Here is a 17970-nt window from a genome sequence, read left to right on the forward strand (position 1 = left end):
AATAACTAGAAGAAGAAGTTGCAAAAATAGTACAGAGAGGTCCCATGTTCCCATTACCTAGATTCCACTAATGCTAACACCTTCCATAACTGTAGGCCAATCCCATTTCATATTCCAGTGGCACGTAGAAGGTGTTCAATATAGCTTTTTGAGGGGACTTCCCTGGTGGTCCAGTGGTTAAGACTTTGCCTTCCAATGCAGGAGGTACAGATTCAATCCCTGGTCAGGGAGCTAAGATCCCATATGCCTTGTGGCCAAAAGCCAAAACATAAAACAGAAGTAATATTTTAACAAATTCAGTAAAGACTTTCAAAAAAATTTTTTTAAATAAGGTTTATTGAATGAATATGTTTGCATATGGAAAGTGAATGTTATCTGTTGACTTAGCGGGTTGGTTGCTCTATTTTATTTTATTACCTTTAAATAGGTAATATATGTGCAGGGAACAAATTCTATACGTTCAAAGGGTATACAGGGAAGAGTACATCTCCTTCCTTTCCCTGCCTCCCAGTCACCCAGATGCCTCCAGAGGCAACCATTTATTCATTTCTTATAGCTTCTTCCACACATTGTTCATGTTTGCAAGTTCATACCTCACGTATCTGTTGCCTCCTCACCACCCCCCTCCACTGTAGAATACCATATGCACATCTTCTTCACTGGGCAATATATATTGGAGATCATTCTATGAAAGTTCATAGAATGCTTCTTCATTCTTTTTAATGACTATTTAATATGTGTTCCATGATATAATAAATGGATGTATCATAAAAGAATTTATTTAACTAATCCCCTATTGATAAGCATTTAGACTGTTTCCTGTCTTTTATTATTAAAAGCAATATGGCTGTGGGACTTCCCTGGTTGTCCAGTGGTTAAGACTCTGTGCTTCCACTCTTCCACTGCAGGGGATGTGGGTTTGATCCCTGGTCCCTGGTTGTTGAACTAAGATCCCGCACGCCAAGGCTTGGGGTTAGGGAGAGGGGAGACAATACTGCTGTGAATATCCATGTCTGTTTTGATTTAAGCAGACACAGTCTCTCTCTCTTTTTTAAAGATTTTATTGAAGCATAGTTGATTTACAATGTTGTGTTAATTTCTTCTGTACAGCAAAGTGACTCAGTAATATATACATATATATATTGTTTTTCATATTCTTTTCTATTATGGTTTGTCACAGGATATTGAATATAGTTCTCTGTGCTATACAGTAGGACCTTGTTGTTTATCCATCCCATATATAATAGTTTGCCTCTGCTAATCCCAAACTCCCATTCCTTCCCTCCCCTCCCCACCTCCCGCCCGGCAACCACAAGTCTGTTCTCTATAACAGATACAGTCTCTTTAGGTACTAAAGCATATGTTTTATGGATCTGAAATCCCCAAACTTCGCTATTTGGTCATGTAAATAGATATTTGATGGCAGAAAATTTCCTGAAGCTTTGTGTGGTTTCTGGCCTAAGTCAGTGAGATGTGTTCAAGGTCTGGCTGGCAGCTTTAACTGATGCTGATGCACCTGTTCTCCGTTATTTTCATCTGAGCTGTGTCTGATAAGTAGAGAAAGGAACAAGGTAAGTTATACTCGGGATGATTAGGGATGTGCCTTGAAGGATAGTGAATGTGCATTGCTTCTCTTCACTCCTATCACTTGATCCAGCTTGCTGAGCCAGCCCTTGCTCCTGGCCTATGTGTCTTCCCTCTTATTTGAAGTTATCTTCTATCTTCCCTTACTGCCCAGCAGATTTTGGTGACATTTCGTTACTCAGCAAACACCTCCATTTCTAAACAGCTTTACACTGCTGAGATGAATAATATTACCTCTGTGTTGATGACCTGTGTCTTATTAACTGTACCTTTCTTTAAGCAGATTAAAAAAAAATCGAAACCGGTTTCTTTTTTGACGCTTGACTGGGTTTTCATCACAGTCCCTGAGGGAGAGACTGTTGCTCTTCTCCATGTTCAGAGTTTATTTTGGTTCCATGAAGCCCAGTGCTCCTAAACAGCTGTTAACAAGCTGCCCCAAATGCCTGCAAAATGAGAGGGTTACACAACAATGAGCTTATCACTCATTCATTTAGTCATTAATTCATGCAACAAATATTTATATTGAGTGTGGACTCTGGGCCAGGCAGCCTCAGCCTAAGTCAGTGAACAAGACAAGATCCTTGCCATTATAGAGTTTGTTCTCCAGCATGTGTGTTTATGGGGCATGGAGGAGAGACAAAAATAAATAAGCAAGTTATTTAGTATGTTAGGAGGTGATAAATGCTACGGGGTGGGGGGATGAGCAGGCCAAAGGAGGTTGGGATGGGGGGGACAGGGGGCATACTGCTGTTTTTGCTGAGGGTGTGAGATTTGAGCTAAGACTTCAAAGAACACAGAATATCCTTACACAGTATCTTGTGTGTTATGTGTATGTTTGCATGAAAAAGACCACTAATGACTTTACTTGTTGAACAACTGTACTGAGATATAATGCTCATACCATTAAACTCATCCTTTTAAAGTGTACAATTCAATAGTTTTTTAGTGTATTTACAGAGTTGTGCAACCATCACTGTTATCTAATTCTGGAACATTTTCATCACCCCCAGAAGAAACCCATTAGCAGTCACTACCCATTCCTGCCTCCCCCCCGTCCCTGGCAACCACTAATCTACTTTCTGTCTCTGTAGATTTGCCTATTTTGGACATTTCATATAAATGGAATCATGTACTATGTGGTCCTTTGTGACTGGCTTCTTTCACTCAGCATGTTTTCAAGGTTCATCCATGTTGTAGCATGCATCAGTACTTCATTCCTTGAAGAATAATATGCCATTGTATGGATATACCACATTTTGTTTATCCATTCATCAGTTGATGGTGACCTTGAATTTTAAATATTGCGGAATGTCACGGATGGGCTGTAGTGATGGACCTCCCTGTTAAGGACTGGACTGTGCCATGTAGAGGGAGCCCATTGTCAGGACTGATGTTGCCCAGTCCAGTCAGCACTGGTTAGGCTTGGCTCTGGAGAAACTAAAAAGCCACGATACTCAAAACCCTGCTTTTCCAGGTGCCTCCCTCCTGAGCAGTAGCTCTGGGTGGTCCAAATGCGGCAACACAGACCTGTGGGGTTTTTTCAAGTGTATTTTCTATTCCACATTTTTTCTACTTTAAATTGTAAACCTTGGTAAGTTGTTTACCCAAGACAATTTGCAATGAGTTTTCTTTTTAATATTTTGGGTGTGGTAGCAAGTAGAAGCAGATGATCCTAACCAACTATTTGCAAATATCTGAACAAAGTCATTCTGGTCATACAGGGAAGACTCCACGGAGGAAATGGGAATTGAATCTGGATTTTGAAAGAAGGTTCGATTCTCAGAGAGGAATAGATGAGGAAGGAAAAGGCATGTTCCAAAGAGAATTCAAAGTTTATCTTTTGGGTGACTGGGAACCCCTGGGCTCTGGAGCACGTGTCTTTGGTATGATAATTTAGCATCTATCCTCTGCGCATAAAGTGCGATGGTGTTGGAATCCTCTGGACTCCTGCACAGGAGACAATCAAAGTTTCAGAACTTCTATCGAGGGGGATGTTTCAGTTACAGCCTCTGGGGCTGCAGACAGATTATTTCCATCAGAGTCCAAATGACTTAATGGCTTTCTCACCCCCGCCCCCCTCCTACACACACAGTTGAGAGTAACTGTCTAAGCGACACCAGTGCAAGAACCGGACACGCCCCGTCATGGCCCAGCGGCACACCTCCCCAGACCGCCGGAGTCGTTCCCGTTCGATCCTGGGGGTGGGGGTGGGGGTGGAGGACCAGGTGCGGTGGCTCCGCTCCCAGGAACTGCAGATTGGGGAGGGGGAGCCGGGAAGGACAAGAATCTAAATCTTGCATGGAAGCAGGAGGCGTGGGGTCTCCATAGAGGACGCACATCGGCCCAGAGCAGAATGCGGTCCCCATTCCCGCCGAACTTCAGCAACCGCGAGGAGAAATGTCTGCCGCGGAGGGCGGAGCGCGGTGGGGGCGGAGCTCGACCCAAGGGGTGGAGCTAGAGCGTGGGGGCGGAGCGAGGATGAGGGGGCGGAGCGAGACGGTGGGAGGTGCGACAGCAAGGGGAGGAGCGCAGACGGCGGGCGAGAGGCGGGGCTGGGATGAGGGGCGGGGCTAACACGGGGGCGTGCCTGGCCATCCGGCCCCGCCCCCGCCGCAGGCGCGCCCGCCCCGCCTTCCCTCTCCCCCCGGCTGCAGAGGCGGTCGAGCGCTGAGAGGGAGGGGAGAGCGGGTCACGACGTTGCCGGGGCGGGGATAACCCCTCACGTGGAGCAGATGAAAGGGCCGCGGCGCGACGCCCGGGGGAGCCGAGCAGAGCCTGCGACCCACAAAGCCGCCGCCGCCGCCGTCGCCGCGATGGGGCTGTGAGGCGTCCGCCCGCGCTCGGTCCTCCGCCGGCCCGCGACTATGCCCGGCCGCGCCCGCCCTCCGCGCCCTCCCGCCGCAGGACCATGAGGCCGCGCTCGGGCGGGCGCCCAGGGGCCCCGGGCCGCCGCCGCCGCCGCCTCCGCCGCCGCCCCCGCTGCCCCCGCGGCCGCCGCCTGCCGCCGCCGCCGCCGCTGCCGCTGCTGCTCGGGCTGTTGCTGGCGGCCGCGGGGCCCGGCGCGGCGCGGGCCAAGGAGACGGCGTTCGTGGAGGTGGTGCTGTTCGAGTCGAGCCCGAGCGGCGACTACACCACCTACACCACCGGCCTCACGGGCCGCTTCTCGCGGGCCGGGGCCACGCTCAGCGCGGAGGGCGAGATTGTGCAGGTAGCTGCCCGCCGCCCGGGCCCCGCGCCGCCGCCGCCACAAGATGGCTCCGGGGGCTGCGCCCGCCGACCCCGCCGCGGGCTGGCGGGCGGGCGGGAGGGGCGGCGAGGAGGCCAGCGGCATCCCTCCCTGGCTGGCGGGCGGGACTCGGCCTCCTGGGCGCCGCCGCGGGGGGCGAGCGCACGTGGGGGCTCGGCCTACTGTGGGTCCGGGGAGCGGGAGGGGGACCCAGGGTCCGGGCACCCACGTTGGGGCAGCCGCCTCGGGCCGTTGGGGCTTTCGGTTTGCCTCAGGTGGAAGTCCCGGGAACTACCTGTTGAATGCCAACTTCGGAAAGATAAGTGATGAAGGATGGGGTGGCTTGTTCCAGGTCGCAGGCTGTCCTTACCACCCGTGCATGTTCTTTTGGGGAGTAGCCAGCCTTGTCTAAGGGGCTGCACAATATCAGGTTCTCCCCTGGAACCTGCCGCCAACCTCACCTGGGCGCTGACCCTCCTGTGGGGCCCTGGACAAGCAGCGGCAGGAGAGCAGCGGGAGCCCGCCGAGGAGTGGGGATCGCGGGTGCCCTGGAGTGGACGAAGCAGGCAGTCCTCGCTGCGTGCTTCAGATTACAGAGTGTGGGAGGGAGGCAGCCTGCCCGCTTCTCGGCCAAGGACTTCTGCAGAGGGCCTGCAAATCGGGAGACGGGGTCGCTCACTGACAGGGCCTCCACCTTGCTCCAGATGAAAGAGGTGTGCATTCCAAAGGCTAGGGAGAGCTAGCTTTAAGCTGACCCCGCTCTTTCGAGGAGGAACTCTGAGCCCAAGCCTCTGCAGATGGTGAACTGGGTAGATGCCTTCCTGCTTCGGGGCTATGATTTTATCAACTTGTTAGTAGACAGCCAGCGCACTTACTGCGGTTAATATGCGTGCCTGGGATGGGGGCGATTTGAAACGGTTGGCTTGTCTTTGAACCTTTTGGGGGAGAAGGGTTGGCTGCAGGGCTCTAAGCTTTGGGCCTTCTGCACTTCACTCTTGGATGAGTTATGAATGAAGAGAGGGGGACCGAGTGGAATAACTGCAAGCAGCCTTTCCTTTCCCCTCTCCTGGTGCAGACTCAAAAGTCCTGCATGGTTAGGACAGGGAGCCCTGCAGCTTGGCCCTTAGAGGTGTGCCCTTACATCCCTATCTTAAACTTCTGCAGGATGAATAGAAGGGAAAACACATGTTGTTTGAGTTCTGTGACTACATATATGTTAAAGGATTTTGGACTTTTTTTTGATAATGTTATAATTACGGTCTTTATAAGATTTAGAGACCATGGTCTGCTGAAGATTCCTACACATTTCATTCGCAACCTTCAAGCACAGTTTGAATCTTAAAGCTTACTCGTTGTGACTCCTTGTTTCTCTTTGAGGCTTTCACTGTGGCCTGATGCCTACAGAAAATGTTTGATTTACAGCCTTCAAAGAGAAAAGATGTTTTAACGTGGCACTTCACTTTTTGAAGGAGACTTTTGAAGTTTGCGATTTTTATCTGCAGTGTTTTTTAACTTGTACTCTTTCTCCCTGGTACTTTGTCTGGCGAGCTATCCGTTATGAGTAGTGCTATGCTTTGGAGATAATCTGGGGTTCGCCATTTAATACAAAATTAGCAGTTTAGACACACCATTTGTAACTATTTTATCCTTGTGAGTGGAGAGATAATGTGTGAATTTGGCAGAAGGAATCTATTCTCTTTTAAAACTTTTTGAAGTGCTTATCTAACTCCTTTGTAGTCCATTAGCCTTGCCAAAAAAAGTCAACAATTGCTAAGTAAAGAAAAATGACTTAAATGGTATTTAATAAGTTTACCTGTTAAGCAGTCACTAATAGGTGTCCTTAATTCCCTTATAACTGCAGTAATGCTGGTGAGTTTATCTGAGCTGTCTGAATAGTCATTTCTTGGTGTTCTCACTCTATATCTTTGATAACTTTATTGTGAGGCCTACTTGCCGAACCTCTCCGTGTGCACAGAAGGAGCTCAGCGTGGCTTCTAGGGCTGTGTGTGTACAGAGGCTGGCATGCTTTTATTATTTCTCCGAATACGCTTGCGTGAAGGAACTGGTGTGGCCCGTCAGCCCTGAAGAAGGTTTTTGTAAGGAAAGCTGATGTTTTAGGACTGCTGAGAAGGAATGTCACATTTTGTGTGAGAAATGAGAATGTACAAGAAACAAATTGGTGTTCAGCTTCAGATTAATCAGATTTTCTAAGTGCCCTTGTTGAACTTTTCAAGCCTCCTTCTATTTACTATCTTGAAAAAACTCTGCATAATTTGCTATTTAATATTTTATGGTCTTCAGAGCAGAGTTCATTTTCCTTTAACGAAACCTAAATAGTAGCACTTATAAGATTGCTTTTGTTATTTCCCGTGGGATTCCGCAGCCCTGTTGTTCTTGCTTTAGGGGAGAAAAGAACCGTTTTGGGAGACTCTCTCCTTTAAGAATTCTAAGATAGGAAATTGGTTTGTATCACTGATTTTTTCCCCTCCCTATTGTATGCAATGGAAGTATGTGTGTGTGTATGTTTATAGAGTAGATACCTTATCATAGTCTGGTTTGCCCAGATACTCCTAATTAGAGTACCTGTTCATTCATCTGCATGAGTTGGAGTAGGGGGAGGCCTGGTTAAGAAGTGTGTGTGTGTCTGTGTGTGTGTGTCTGTGTGTCTGTGTGAGTGAGAGTGAGAGAGAGAGAGAGAGAGATTCGAACTTGGGATTAGTCATAGGAGCCTTGGTTCTCTCCTTGTGCATTTTAGGCTTAAATAACTTTCCCAAGGTCATCAGTGTGCTCTGGAAAAAGAGATTTTTTTTGACATCTTCATCTGTGAAAGTTGTGAAAACAATGTGCTGCTATGAAATGCTATTCATTACTTTTATTATCTTATTTATTCATGCAGCATTAAAGCCCATTTGCTTTTAAGTGTCAAGCATACAGTGTGAATGATGGCGGAAGTAATTACACTTCTCCCATAGTTCTGAAGTGTGGAACTTTAAAGGGTTCTTAGACATATTGATACATATTTCATCTGAACCAATTTGTTGCTATTAATGACATCCTTATCTGAAACTTTCAGACTTGGTTGTTCAACTCACATGGTTAGTGATGTTAAATAAAGGCCCAATTAAACACTGGCTAGTGGTACGTGGATTGGTTAAGCAAACAAAGAAAATTTGCATAGAGGTGGAAGATTGTTTCAAAGTGGAAACGCATCTTTTCCCCTCTTGAAGTCAGATATTTGGAAATGCTTGAGAAATTCATTTGTAGAAGAAATCTGAATGGTAGGTTTTGTGTAACTTTAAAATCGGCCTCTCTGGATCCTGGGTTAAGTGTTGAATGGTCTTGAAAGCAGAGCTTACTGAGAACATTTAGGAACTAAGCCAGTGGGACTTCCCTGGTGGTGCAGTGGTTAAGAATCCACCTGCCAATGCAGGGGACGTGGGTTTGATCCCTGGTTCGTGAAGATCCCACATGCCGCGGAGCAACTAAGCCCGTGCGCCACAACTACTGAACCTGCACTCTAGAGCCCGCGAGCCACAACTACTGAGCCTGCGTGCTACAACTACTGAAGCCCATGCGCCTAGAGCCCGTGCTCCACAACAAGAGAAGCCACTGCAATGAGACACCCGCGCACTGCAAGGAAGAGTAGTCCCCGCTCGCTGCAACTAGAGAAAGCCTGCTCACAGCAACGAAGAGCCAATGCAGCCAAAAATAAATACATTTATTAAAAAAAAAAAAAAAACTAAGCCAGTGCCTTAAGCCATGAGGGGTGGGAGGAGAGCTGAGTGGTGGGTTAGAAAGGCTGAGTGAGGTCCTTAAATAGCCAGTGTTAACTAAGGGTATCAGAGAGAATAATTTTAGGAAACTAATTCCTCTGCCTTGTTTCCCTGTCAGTTTGTTTCTGCAGTTTAGCGTTTGATCAAACACTTTCTTTTCATCTCCATTTTAAGTTAACTTAACAGGCCTGCCTCTAAAAATTGACTTGGCCTAATAGAACAATTGCGTGCTGACAGCTGACCTGGATTTACACAAAAAGGGACTGCTGACTGTCTTGTCAGAAGGGCCTTCATAGGTTAAAACCAAGCATTTGATTTTGGGAAAACATTAGGGCTGTGTTTTGTGACCTTGTGAATTCTTAGGGGCTCTTATTTTCTGTCTTGTTCTCTGAGATGCCCTGGGGGTTACTAATACAGCTCTGTATGGAGATGAAGATGGGAGTGGGAGGTAAGTGTGGGGTCTGGAGACTAGAGAGGGTGGTGATGGCTTCCATTTAGGAGCGTTTATTTTGTACTGGGCACTGTGCCAAGCACGTCATGTGTTTGCTCATCTAATCGTTACTTTCACATGGAATCAACAACTGTTGTTAACCCATTTCACAGATGAGGAAATTGAGGCTGAGAAAGGCGATTTGACTTATTCGACCTCACATCTAGCGCATGATAAAACCTGGATTGAAACCCAGGTCTTTCTGGCCCCTTTCTTCCTATTATCGCCACATAAATAGGACTTGGCCGGCTAGGTCTTGACATTAATTCAAGTCTAATTTTTTTTTAATTTTTAAAATTATTTATTTTATTTATTTAATTTTATTTTTTTGGCTGGGATCTTTGTTGAGGCATGCGGGATCTTTCATTGCGTTGCGGGCTCTTCGTTGTGGTGCGTGGGCTTCTCTCTAGCTGTGGTGCGGGTTTCTCTCTAGTTGTGGCTCAGGGGCTCCAGGATGCACGGGCTCAGTAGTTGTGGCGCGCAGGCTTAGTTGCCCCATGGCATGTGGGATTTTAGTTCTCCGACTAGGGATTGAACCCGTGTCCCCTGCATTGGAAGGTGGATTCTTTACCACTGGAACACCAGGGAAGTTCCAAGTCTAATTTTTTTGTGTGTGTGTGGTACGCGGGCCTCTCACTGCTGTGGCCTGTCCCGTTGCGGAGCACAGGCTCTGACGCGCAGGCTCAGCGGCCATGGCTCACGGGCCTAGCCGCTCCGCGGCACGTGGGATACTCCCGGACCGGGGCACGAACCCATGTCCCCTGCATCAGCAGGCGGACTCTCGACCACTGCACCACCAGGGAAGCCCCCAAGTCTAATTTTTAACAGTCTAGCACAGGGGTTCTTAACCCGAGGGACACAGACTTCCAGAGAGGGCCTGTGAACCCCTGAAATTATACACATAATCCTGTGTATGTGCACTTTCATTTTCCTGAGAAGATACATAATTTCTCCCCTTGGTGGGTTCTGTGATGCCCCTCCTCTCCAAGAGGAAAAAGAGAAGCACTCACCTAGTACCTGTCATCAAGTAATGCATCACTGAGGATTTGAGTGGCGTGAGTTGTAGAGAGATCTACAGGTTTATGTGTCTCCATCGAGCATGTTCATTTTATAGATTTCTACCAAAGCCCTATTCTGTACCAGATACTGTATTGCTGTTGTCTTCTGGAGTTCACAGTCCCTTACAGAGCCTGACGTGTGTGGATAAATGATAATTCTTCCCAACTGGGTTTCCCTACACAATAGAGCCCTTGGTCCTGAAGGCATCCATTGTCTCTAATGGATTAACTTCTCTCCTGTGCGTCTGATAGTAGTTAAATGCATCATCCTTGGGAGAAGTGAGAAGATGGTCACTCCAAGAATTTTGTGCATTTAATATCGAATCACTATGTTGTGTACCTGGAACTAACATAATGTTGTAGGTCAGTTATACTTAAGTTAAAAAAAAAAGAATTTTCTGTATTTAGCTGGTGAAGGGCAAGAAGGTGAGACTCAGTGCAGGGTGTGAGAGTGCGAAGTGCACGTTTGTACCTTTGCAGTAATTCACTGGAAAATGAAACGGAATGTCCGTCGATGTTGAAATGCCTTAAGAGCAACTCCTTACATCTTCCTTGTGGACCTGGGCACAGGCCTATTTGCTTTTGTTCATCCCTGGGTCCCCAGTGCCTGCTGCTTATCAGACACTCACTATTAGTGAATGAATGATGGATTCAGAGTGGACACCAGGCAGGCAGTGGGTCTTATTGGGCTTGGATTAATTGATGAGAACAACGTCATTTGCTTTGGCTATACATTCTGGGATTAGCTTTCCTTTTTGGTTGTTATTTACAGAAACTTGCTTGATTAGATGCAAAGAATGGTTCTGGTGGACCCACTGATATTATAATACCAGGTTGTATGAAAGTGACCTGTGTGCGTGCACATGTTCAGGGGCAGGGTACCTGACATAAAGGTCTGAAGACGTGCTTTTCGTGGTAAAACACTGATTACTGAGAAAGCCCTAATGTGGACAGCTGTTATGGATGGACAGACACATGGAGAATAGTTCACAGCCAAGCCCTAGTGTCCCTGGGAATAACTATAAAGGTTTGGTATTCAGAATCATCATTAACCTGAATATATGTCATGTGAAAACTTTGCTTCTTGATGGCGTTTCCCACGTCTCGACGATGCGGATTTGCAGTTCATGACAAAAATGACTTAAATCCATCTTAATAATCTGAAGAACCAGACTCAGCCCTTTAATATGTTCGATAGGAAGACCAAGGTCTAAAGAAGCGAAGGGCCAGGGCCACGTGGTGAGGTATAGATGTCCCTGGAGGACTGTCTGGGTCTCCTGACTTCCAGGCTTGGGCCTTCATGTCATCCTCGGCTGCACCTCGGCTGAGTGTGCCAGGGAGAGCCAATAGAGAAGCGTGCTTTATGATCAGGTGTATAATTGGGGAAAGCCAGCCCTTCTAAATCTGCACATTGGGTTTAAGTGGTTGCTTTTCTCCTTTAATTTAGATTTTGAGTCGCTCAGTTTTCCTATGTCAGAGCTTTTAAAAATAGGTAGTAATGATCATATGCTTCTGCATGCCAGGCCTTGGGCCAGTGCTGTGCTTACACTTAACGGACGAGGTAAATGGGATGCCCCAGGTTTTCAGATGAAGAAACTAAGTTCAGAGAGGTGAAGTCACTGAGCAGGTCGGTAGCAGGGATCAGATTCAAACCCAGGTCTGTGTGATTCTAAGCCATTTCTGTTTTTACAAGACTGCTTCACTTGGCACTTTCTTCTGCTTGGGATGAGATTATGGCAGCTGATGGTGTAATTTAGAGTCAGTATTCCAGACTGATGGACCAAGAGTCTGTAACTTCAACTGAGAAAACTCTCCACTCTTAGAGATCTCTTCCCTCCCTCCCTCCCTCCCTCCCTTCCTTCCTTCCTTCCTTGCTTCCCCTTTTCTCTCTTTCTTCTTTTTTTAATCACAGTCTTACTCTACCTTGTTTTTTCCACAAAGAGCCATTCTGCCAAGGTTGGGAAGAGGGACCAGTGACTTGAGTACGCAACTGTCGCTCCGTGGCACGTCCGTTGTTTTTTGGCTTTGGGAAAGTTGGAATGGCCATGGCGCTCTGGCATTTAAAGGGATTTCTGACGTGAGACACACCTCCTTCCTGTGGCCAGCTTTTTAGAGCCATTTCGGAGCCTGCATGGCTTTCTCCAAAGAGGCCCCATCCTATGTCCATCGCCTTTCTTACTTTACACAGTCTGCATGCTCCCTGTGATTTGAAATTTGATTTAAAAGATTGTAAGAACCTAAAGCTGTGGCTTCTCCCCGCTCATGCCATCCTCCTGGCTGTTAAACCTTCCCATAGGTCTGCATTTCCGCAGTGGACAGGCATTCACTGCTGCCTTCTGTCCCCCAGACCCTGTGCGGGGTGAGGCAGCAGGTGGGGACGGGTGAGACACTGGCCCTGCCTGCATGCAGCTGAGTGGAGGGGGTGGACAGCGTGCCAACCACGGGTCCTCTGGTGGAACATGCCTATGGGATACTGAGGGTACGTCTGGCCCAGGTGCTACGTGTAGGCCTGGGCAGCCCATTCTGAAGAAAAACGTCTGTAATGACACAGTTCATGGATTTGCGCCTTCTGGCCCTTTCTGACTCATTTTTGACCTACCTTTGAGGTTAAAGCTGATAACCCCTTCGTGGAGACGTGCCTTTATACCTGTCAAACAGGATGGGGAGGCCGTAAAGAGTAGAGGTTCTTTGTTCCATTTGCAGCTTGAATGAGATGTTTTAAAATCTGACTTTTAGCGGCTCTGTTGACTCATGATAGTGTGAAGAGAATGAGGTCAGCTGGCCTATTGTGGTTCAAGGGAGAGCGTTTTATTTTTATTACCCTTAAGATGTGTTGTAAGACTTGGTATTAACCCCCTTCTTTCCCCAGCAGCCAGTCTGTTATGGTTGTTTAGAAACTCAGTGTGTAGAGCTGATTTGGTGAAAACAGACTTTGATGATTCTAGAAGTTTCATGGGGGAATTTTTGTTGAAATGGGGACTTCTGGTCTCCTGGTGCAGAAGCTGCTGCATTTTAAAAATAGGAGAGTAGGGGTGGTGCTCGATTAGGTGTGTGTACGGGAAGCCATTCAGTGCTGTAAGAATTTAATTAAAACTTGATTTTCTACTTAAACTGAGTACCCTAACTTGTCAGCAGACATTTATTGAATTCTTACCATGAATACAGCCTAGAGAAGAAACTTATACACCCACAATACAGTTTGTGATTTACAGATGTCATTTTCATGATTTCTCCCATACATATTTGGGCAGTTGAATTAGCTGCACTTAACAGAGGAAACCAGGGCTGAGAGTGTAAGTAAGCTTCTCAAGGCCACAGAGCTGGGATTGAACTTGGGTCACTTGAAGACAAAGCTCACTGACCCTCTTGCTTAAGGACCTGGGTGTATTTTGATACAATTTGGGCAAAAATGTTAGAATAGATTCATTTTACATTACTTCTTGTCAGGGCCAAAATTTTCCTTAAAAGAAAAAATCATCTGGGCTTCCCTGGTGGCGCAGTGGTTGAGAGTCCGCCTGCCGATGCAGGGGACACGGGTTCGTGCCCCGGTCCGGGAGGATCCCACATGCCGCGGAGCGGCGAGGCCTGTGAGCCATGGCCGTTGAGCCTGCGCGTCCGGAGCCTGTGCTCCGCAACGGGAGAGGTCACAGCAGTGAGAGGCCCGCGTACCGCAAAAAAAAAAAAAAATCATCTGACCTATTTTTTTTTTTTCTGACCTATTTTTTAATTATAAAAATAATATATATTTATTGTAGAATACTTGGAAAATACAGAAAAGTATGAAAAAGAAAATCAATCCCGCTGCCTACATGTACCTCTGTTAACCTTTTGTGTTTTGGTATAGATTTCCTTTCTTTTTTTCCTATGAGCTTGGAGGGATTTTTAAGAAAATTGGAAAAAACATTACATAGTGTTTATAACCCTTCATGTACCTTAAGTATTTTCCTCTTACTAATAAATACTCTGAAACATTCTTAGTGTCTTGTTTTTCTTTATTGTAAGTAATGCTGTGAGGAACATCTTTTCTCTGTCTCTTGATTGTCTTCAAATAATCAAGTTCTAGAATTGGGACCACTGGGTCGAGAGGTATAAACATTTTTCATGCTCTTGTTATGTATTGTCAGTTTGCTTTGCAGAAGAGTGGATCTAGTTTACACTCCCCAACCAGGTCCACAAACCCCCACTCACAATGGGTAGTATCTGTTTCTTAAAAAAAAAAAAAACCCACATCAGAAAACAATTTCATAAAAGTGAAAGGCTATATATTCCTATCACTTAGTAAGTGGTAAAGTACTGGCTTTTTCCCTCTGCCATGAGGATCCGAGTTATGACAAATGTCTGCATCAAAGGGAAGGTACCTGGCGTGGTACCTGGGTCCCTCCCTTGTAGGCGTATCTGAGCACAATCCAGGAGCTGCTACCCTAGCGTTCTGGGCAGGGACACATCGGCTGGCCAGGCAGATGGCCATGCTCAGAGGCCTAGAGGCGACCTCACGGGAGGGACCAATGTGCTGTCGGCACACCCCGTGGCAACTGATTGTGGCCCAGGTGGGTGCTGCTGCACTTGATGTTTTCTGCCCTGTCTCTTTCCCCGTCCTCTCATTCAGAGTGAGGCCGTCAGTTTGTGGTGGGCAGAGATGCATTAGAGCCAAGCACCAGACCGTCAGGGTGCCTCCAAACAGCAGGCCCATGGGCTGAAAATGGCTTCCTGCTATTTTGTTTGATCCCTGTTAAAAAATATCTAGAAATTATACGTAATAATCTGGAGCTTTGGCTCTTCTTGAAAAATGAAAAGATCTGGCAACGTTGGGCCCACATTCCCACGTGGCGACAGCCTGCCCCAGTGGAATAACAGCTGCCCTCTTCAGATGGGACACAGACCCCAGTTTATAAGCCTCTGTTGCATTGCTGCGGCTTACTGTGCGCACTGTAACGATCCTGTGTCTACCAGTGCCTGGGCCCTGTGGGCATTGATGTTTGCCATCCATTCTATCGCTGGAAGTTCTGGAGCTGAAAGCTTTTAAGTTGCGCTTGGCAGGTCTCTGTTCTCTCCTTTCTTGGCCATCTGCGTATCAGATGGCCATTAGTGGCTTTATGACACTTCACCGGACCATGTGAGCCTCAAGTTCTCCTACCAGGGAGGGCTGCACCGGCCCTAGGGTGACCAGAGGGTTCTCTTCACTTTGATGTAGGTGCTTTCGTTTTCTAGAGCCATTTGGCCTGTGCCTTCGTTGTGATCTTTGTCCCGTCTCTCTTTTTGCTCCTTGGTTTCTTTTGACTGCGAGAGTCCTTCATTGAGCTGGAGGGCACCCTGGAATGCTGTAGCTCTGCTCTCCTTTTATAGTGAGGGCGCTGTGGGCAGGCTCCTCAAGCCTTTGGTCACTAGAGGAGCTGGGGTTAGAACTCGGGTCTTGGTGTTCCCAGGTGCTGGTCTTTCTAGAGCGGCATCCCACTCTGATGCTCAGGTTCCAGCAAATCTTCCACATGCTTTAGGGGCCCCCATGAACTTTCACCCGTATTATCTTGTTTCATCCTCCCAGCTAGGAGCACCTTCCCTGGATTCTACCCAGAAGGCCGTCTGCTGTTCAGTTTGTCCCGGTTGCCAAGGCTTGTCCCACACTTGACGTAGAATGCTTTTCTTTGTACCTATTGTATGCTTTTACTTAAATGCATTTGACATTGTGTGTTCAGCACCTTTATGCGATTTTTGGAACCTTCAATGGGTACTCAGTGACTTGGCATCTTTTCAGAAAGTGCCTCAGTCTTGGAGTAGGTGGGAAGCAGGCAGCTAATGGCATGTAAAGAATGTTGCAAGCTTGACTTGCAAAGCCATTTCAAAATTTAAATCAAGGTAGCTTGTGGCCAAGTCAGAGGAAATGAACTTGCTTTTTCCTTGCTGACCTTACCGCTCCATGCCATGTGCTGCCTAAGCATCTCCCTGCCTCACAGTCTCACTCCTCCCAGCAGTTCTTCCCCTCCCCACCAGATTCATCTTTCCAAAGTAACCTCTGATCTTGTCATTCCCTTGATCAAAATTTTTCAGTGCCATCCTGTTGTTCACTAGTGAGCTGAGCACAGAGGTGGCCTGGGATGCGGGCCTGGGTCCTGTGTGTTCCCGCCCTTATTTCCTGAGTGGGTCCTGGGCTTTCTTCCCTCTGTGCCCTTCATTTTGGATTGCCCTTCTGCGGGAATATGTTTCTACGCCTCCATGTTCCTGACCCCCACCTTTGCCCCCTACCCTCCTATACTCTCTCCCAACGCTTTCACCTGTGGTCAAACTTCCAGCTCTTCCCATCAAGTGTTTCCAAGTTCTACTGGTGGGTTCCTTTGACTGAAACACTCCATTTTTCACTTCTCAGCTGGTCTTCAATACCTTATTCTTTGATTTCTTTTCCCCACAAAATCACAGCTCCCAGCAGAGCGGGCTTGTGTCTTACTCATCCCCCTGTTGCCCTGCAGTAAAACTTAAATATTTACTGAGCTGAAATTCTTCTAGATCATGATACTTTGGGATAGGGTAGTGATGGAGATGTTAGTGTAGCCAGAAGAAGACTTGGCTTTTTGAGGGAGAGCTTTCTGTGATTGTAGAAACAATTCACAAGACATGGGTGTGTCCTAGGGCTATTCCAAGTAGTTGGGAATGGACCAGACTCTGAAAATAATTTCACCTTGCCTCTGTTCTCCAGGCCTGGAAAAAGGAGGTGGGATCAGGATGTAGCACCATCTGACTCTTCCCAGGCTGGCGTGTGGCTGCCTGGGTGCAGTGTTCAGAGCATGGTGGAGAAGAGACATCTCAGCCTGACTGTAGACTTTTAGGGGGTATGTTTTATTTAAATATGAACAATATTTTGGTGTCACTTAGAAAACTGGCATTTTGGGGAATAGTAAAAGTTACATGTAGTTCCAGAATGACCCATCCTTACTTAAATTTATACCATATTGTTTCCTCGATCCCCCTCCCTCCAGCCTTGGAAGTTCTGGCTGAGCCTGTGTTTAGGTGCTGGATGGGAAGCAGTTTTAAAGGACTACAGTAGTATTTCTAAAGAGACCAGCAGACTGCGAGTGGAAGAAATTTAGATTTCAGTTTAATGAATGTGATTTTCTACTCTTTAAGGGCCCCACTATAAGCATTTGGGAATTATTAAGTTATTGCTTCATTATGTACATGTTGGCATGTTGAAATTTTTTTTGGTTATTGTTGCTGTTTGTTGTGGAACAGTGGTTATTATATGGGTGCTGGGGCCTCCATGAATATTCCAGAGTCTATCCATGACGTATTATATAGTTCACTTGTACTAGAGGGTTGTCATGCCTTTTCACGACATGTCCACTCCGGAAATGTTCCAGTGCCCATCAGTAAATGTCACCCTCACTCAGGGAGTTAAATGAACAGCTAATGTGTAGTTTTGAAACTTTGGAATTATTAGGTGTAAATCTCTAGGACACATATAAACTTGCTTGGCATTAAATGTGCTATATGAGTGATTCAAGTTCGAGAGGCAGTTTTTGCATTTCCTGACTCTTGTGTTTAAATTTGCAGTCTCAACATTGCATCACCATAGGATTTCACATTTAATGAATATTTATGTTGAGCCGAGTTCTATACAAATGCGATGGTTTCTGACTTGATTATAGCTTGCTGTGTGCTGTGGCCAGGAGTGCCCTACAGACAACAGAGCTGGCACACGTCTTAGCAAGCCAGGCCCTGGCGGATGTGGTTAGGGACCACAGTGACTGGTGCTCTGGTTGCCATGCCAACCTTGTTTTTGGAAGGGGGAGGCTCTGAAACAGCAGTGGGATGGGGGTAGAATAGTTTTGAATATTCCAAGTGAAATTATTC

At 46.9% G+C, this 17970-nt stretch overlaps 1 protein-coding gene across 1 annotated transcript in view; it reads left to right on the forward strand.

Annotated features, from left to right (window-relative positions):
• The first annotated feature begins 4321 nt into the window (after positions 1-4321).
• Positions 4322-17970, forward strand: part of ZNRF3 (zinc and ring finger 3) — a 148239-nt gene continuing 134590 nt past the window's right edge. Inside the window, exon 1 of the mRNA XM_081252422.1 lies at positions 4322-4792. Within this exon, the coding sequence (XP_081108548.1) occupies positions 4493-4792 (300 nt within the window). The 5' untranslated portion in view covers positions 4322-4492. The remainder of the gene's footprint in view (positions 4793-17970) is intronic.

Source organism: Mesoplodon bidens (assembly GCF_964165515.1).
Source record: "Mesoplodon bidens genome assembly, chromosome: 13".
Taxonomy (NCBI): Eukaryota; Metazoa; Chordata; class Mammalia; order Artiodactyla; family Ziphiidae; genus Mesoplodon; species Mesoplodon bidens.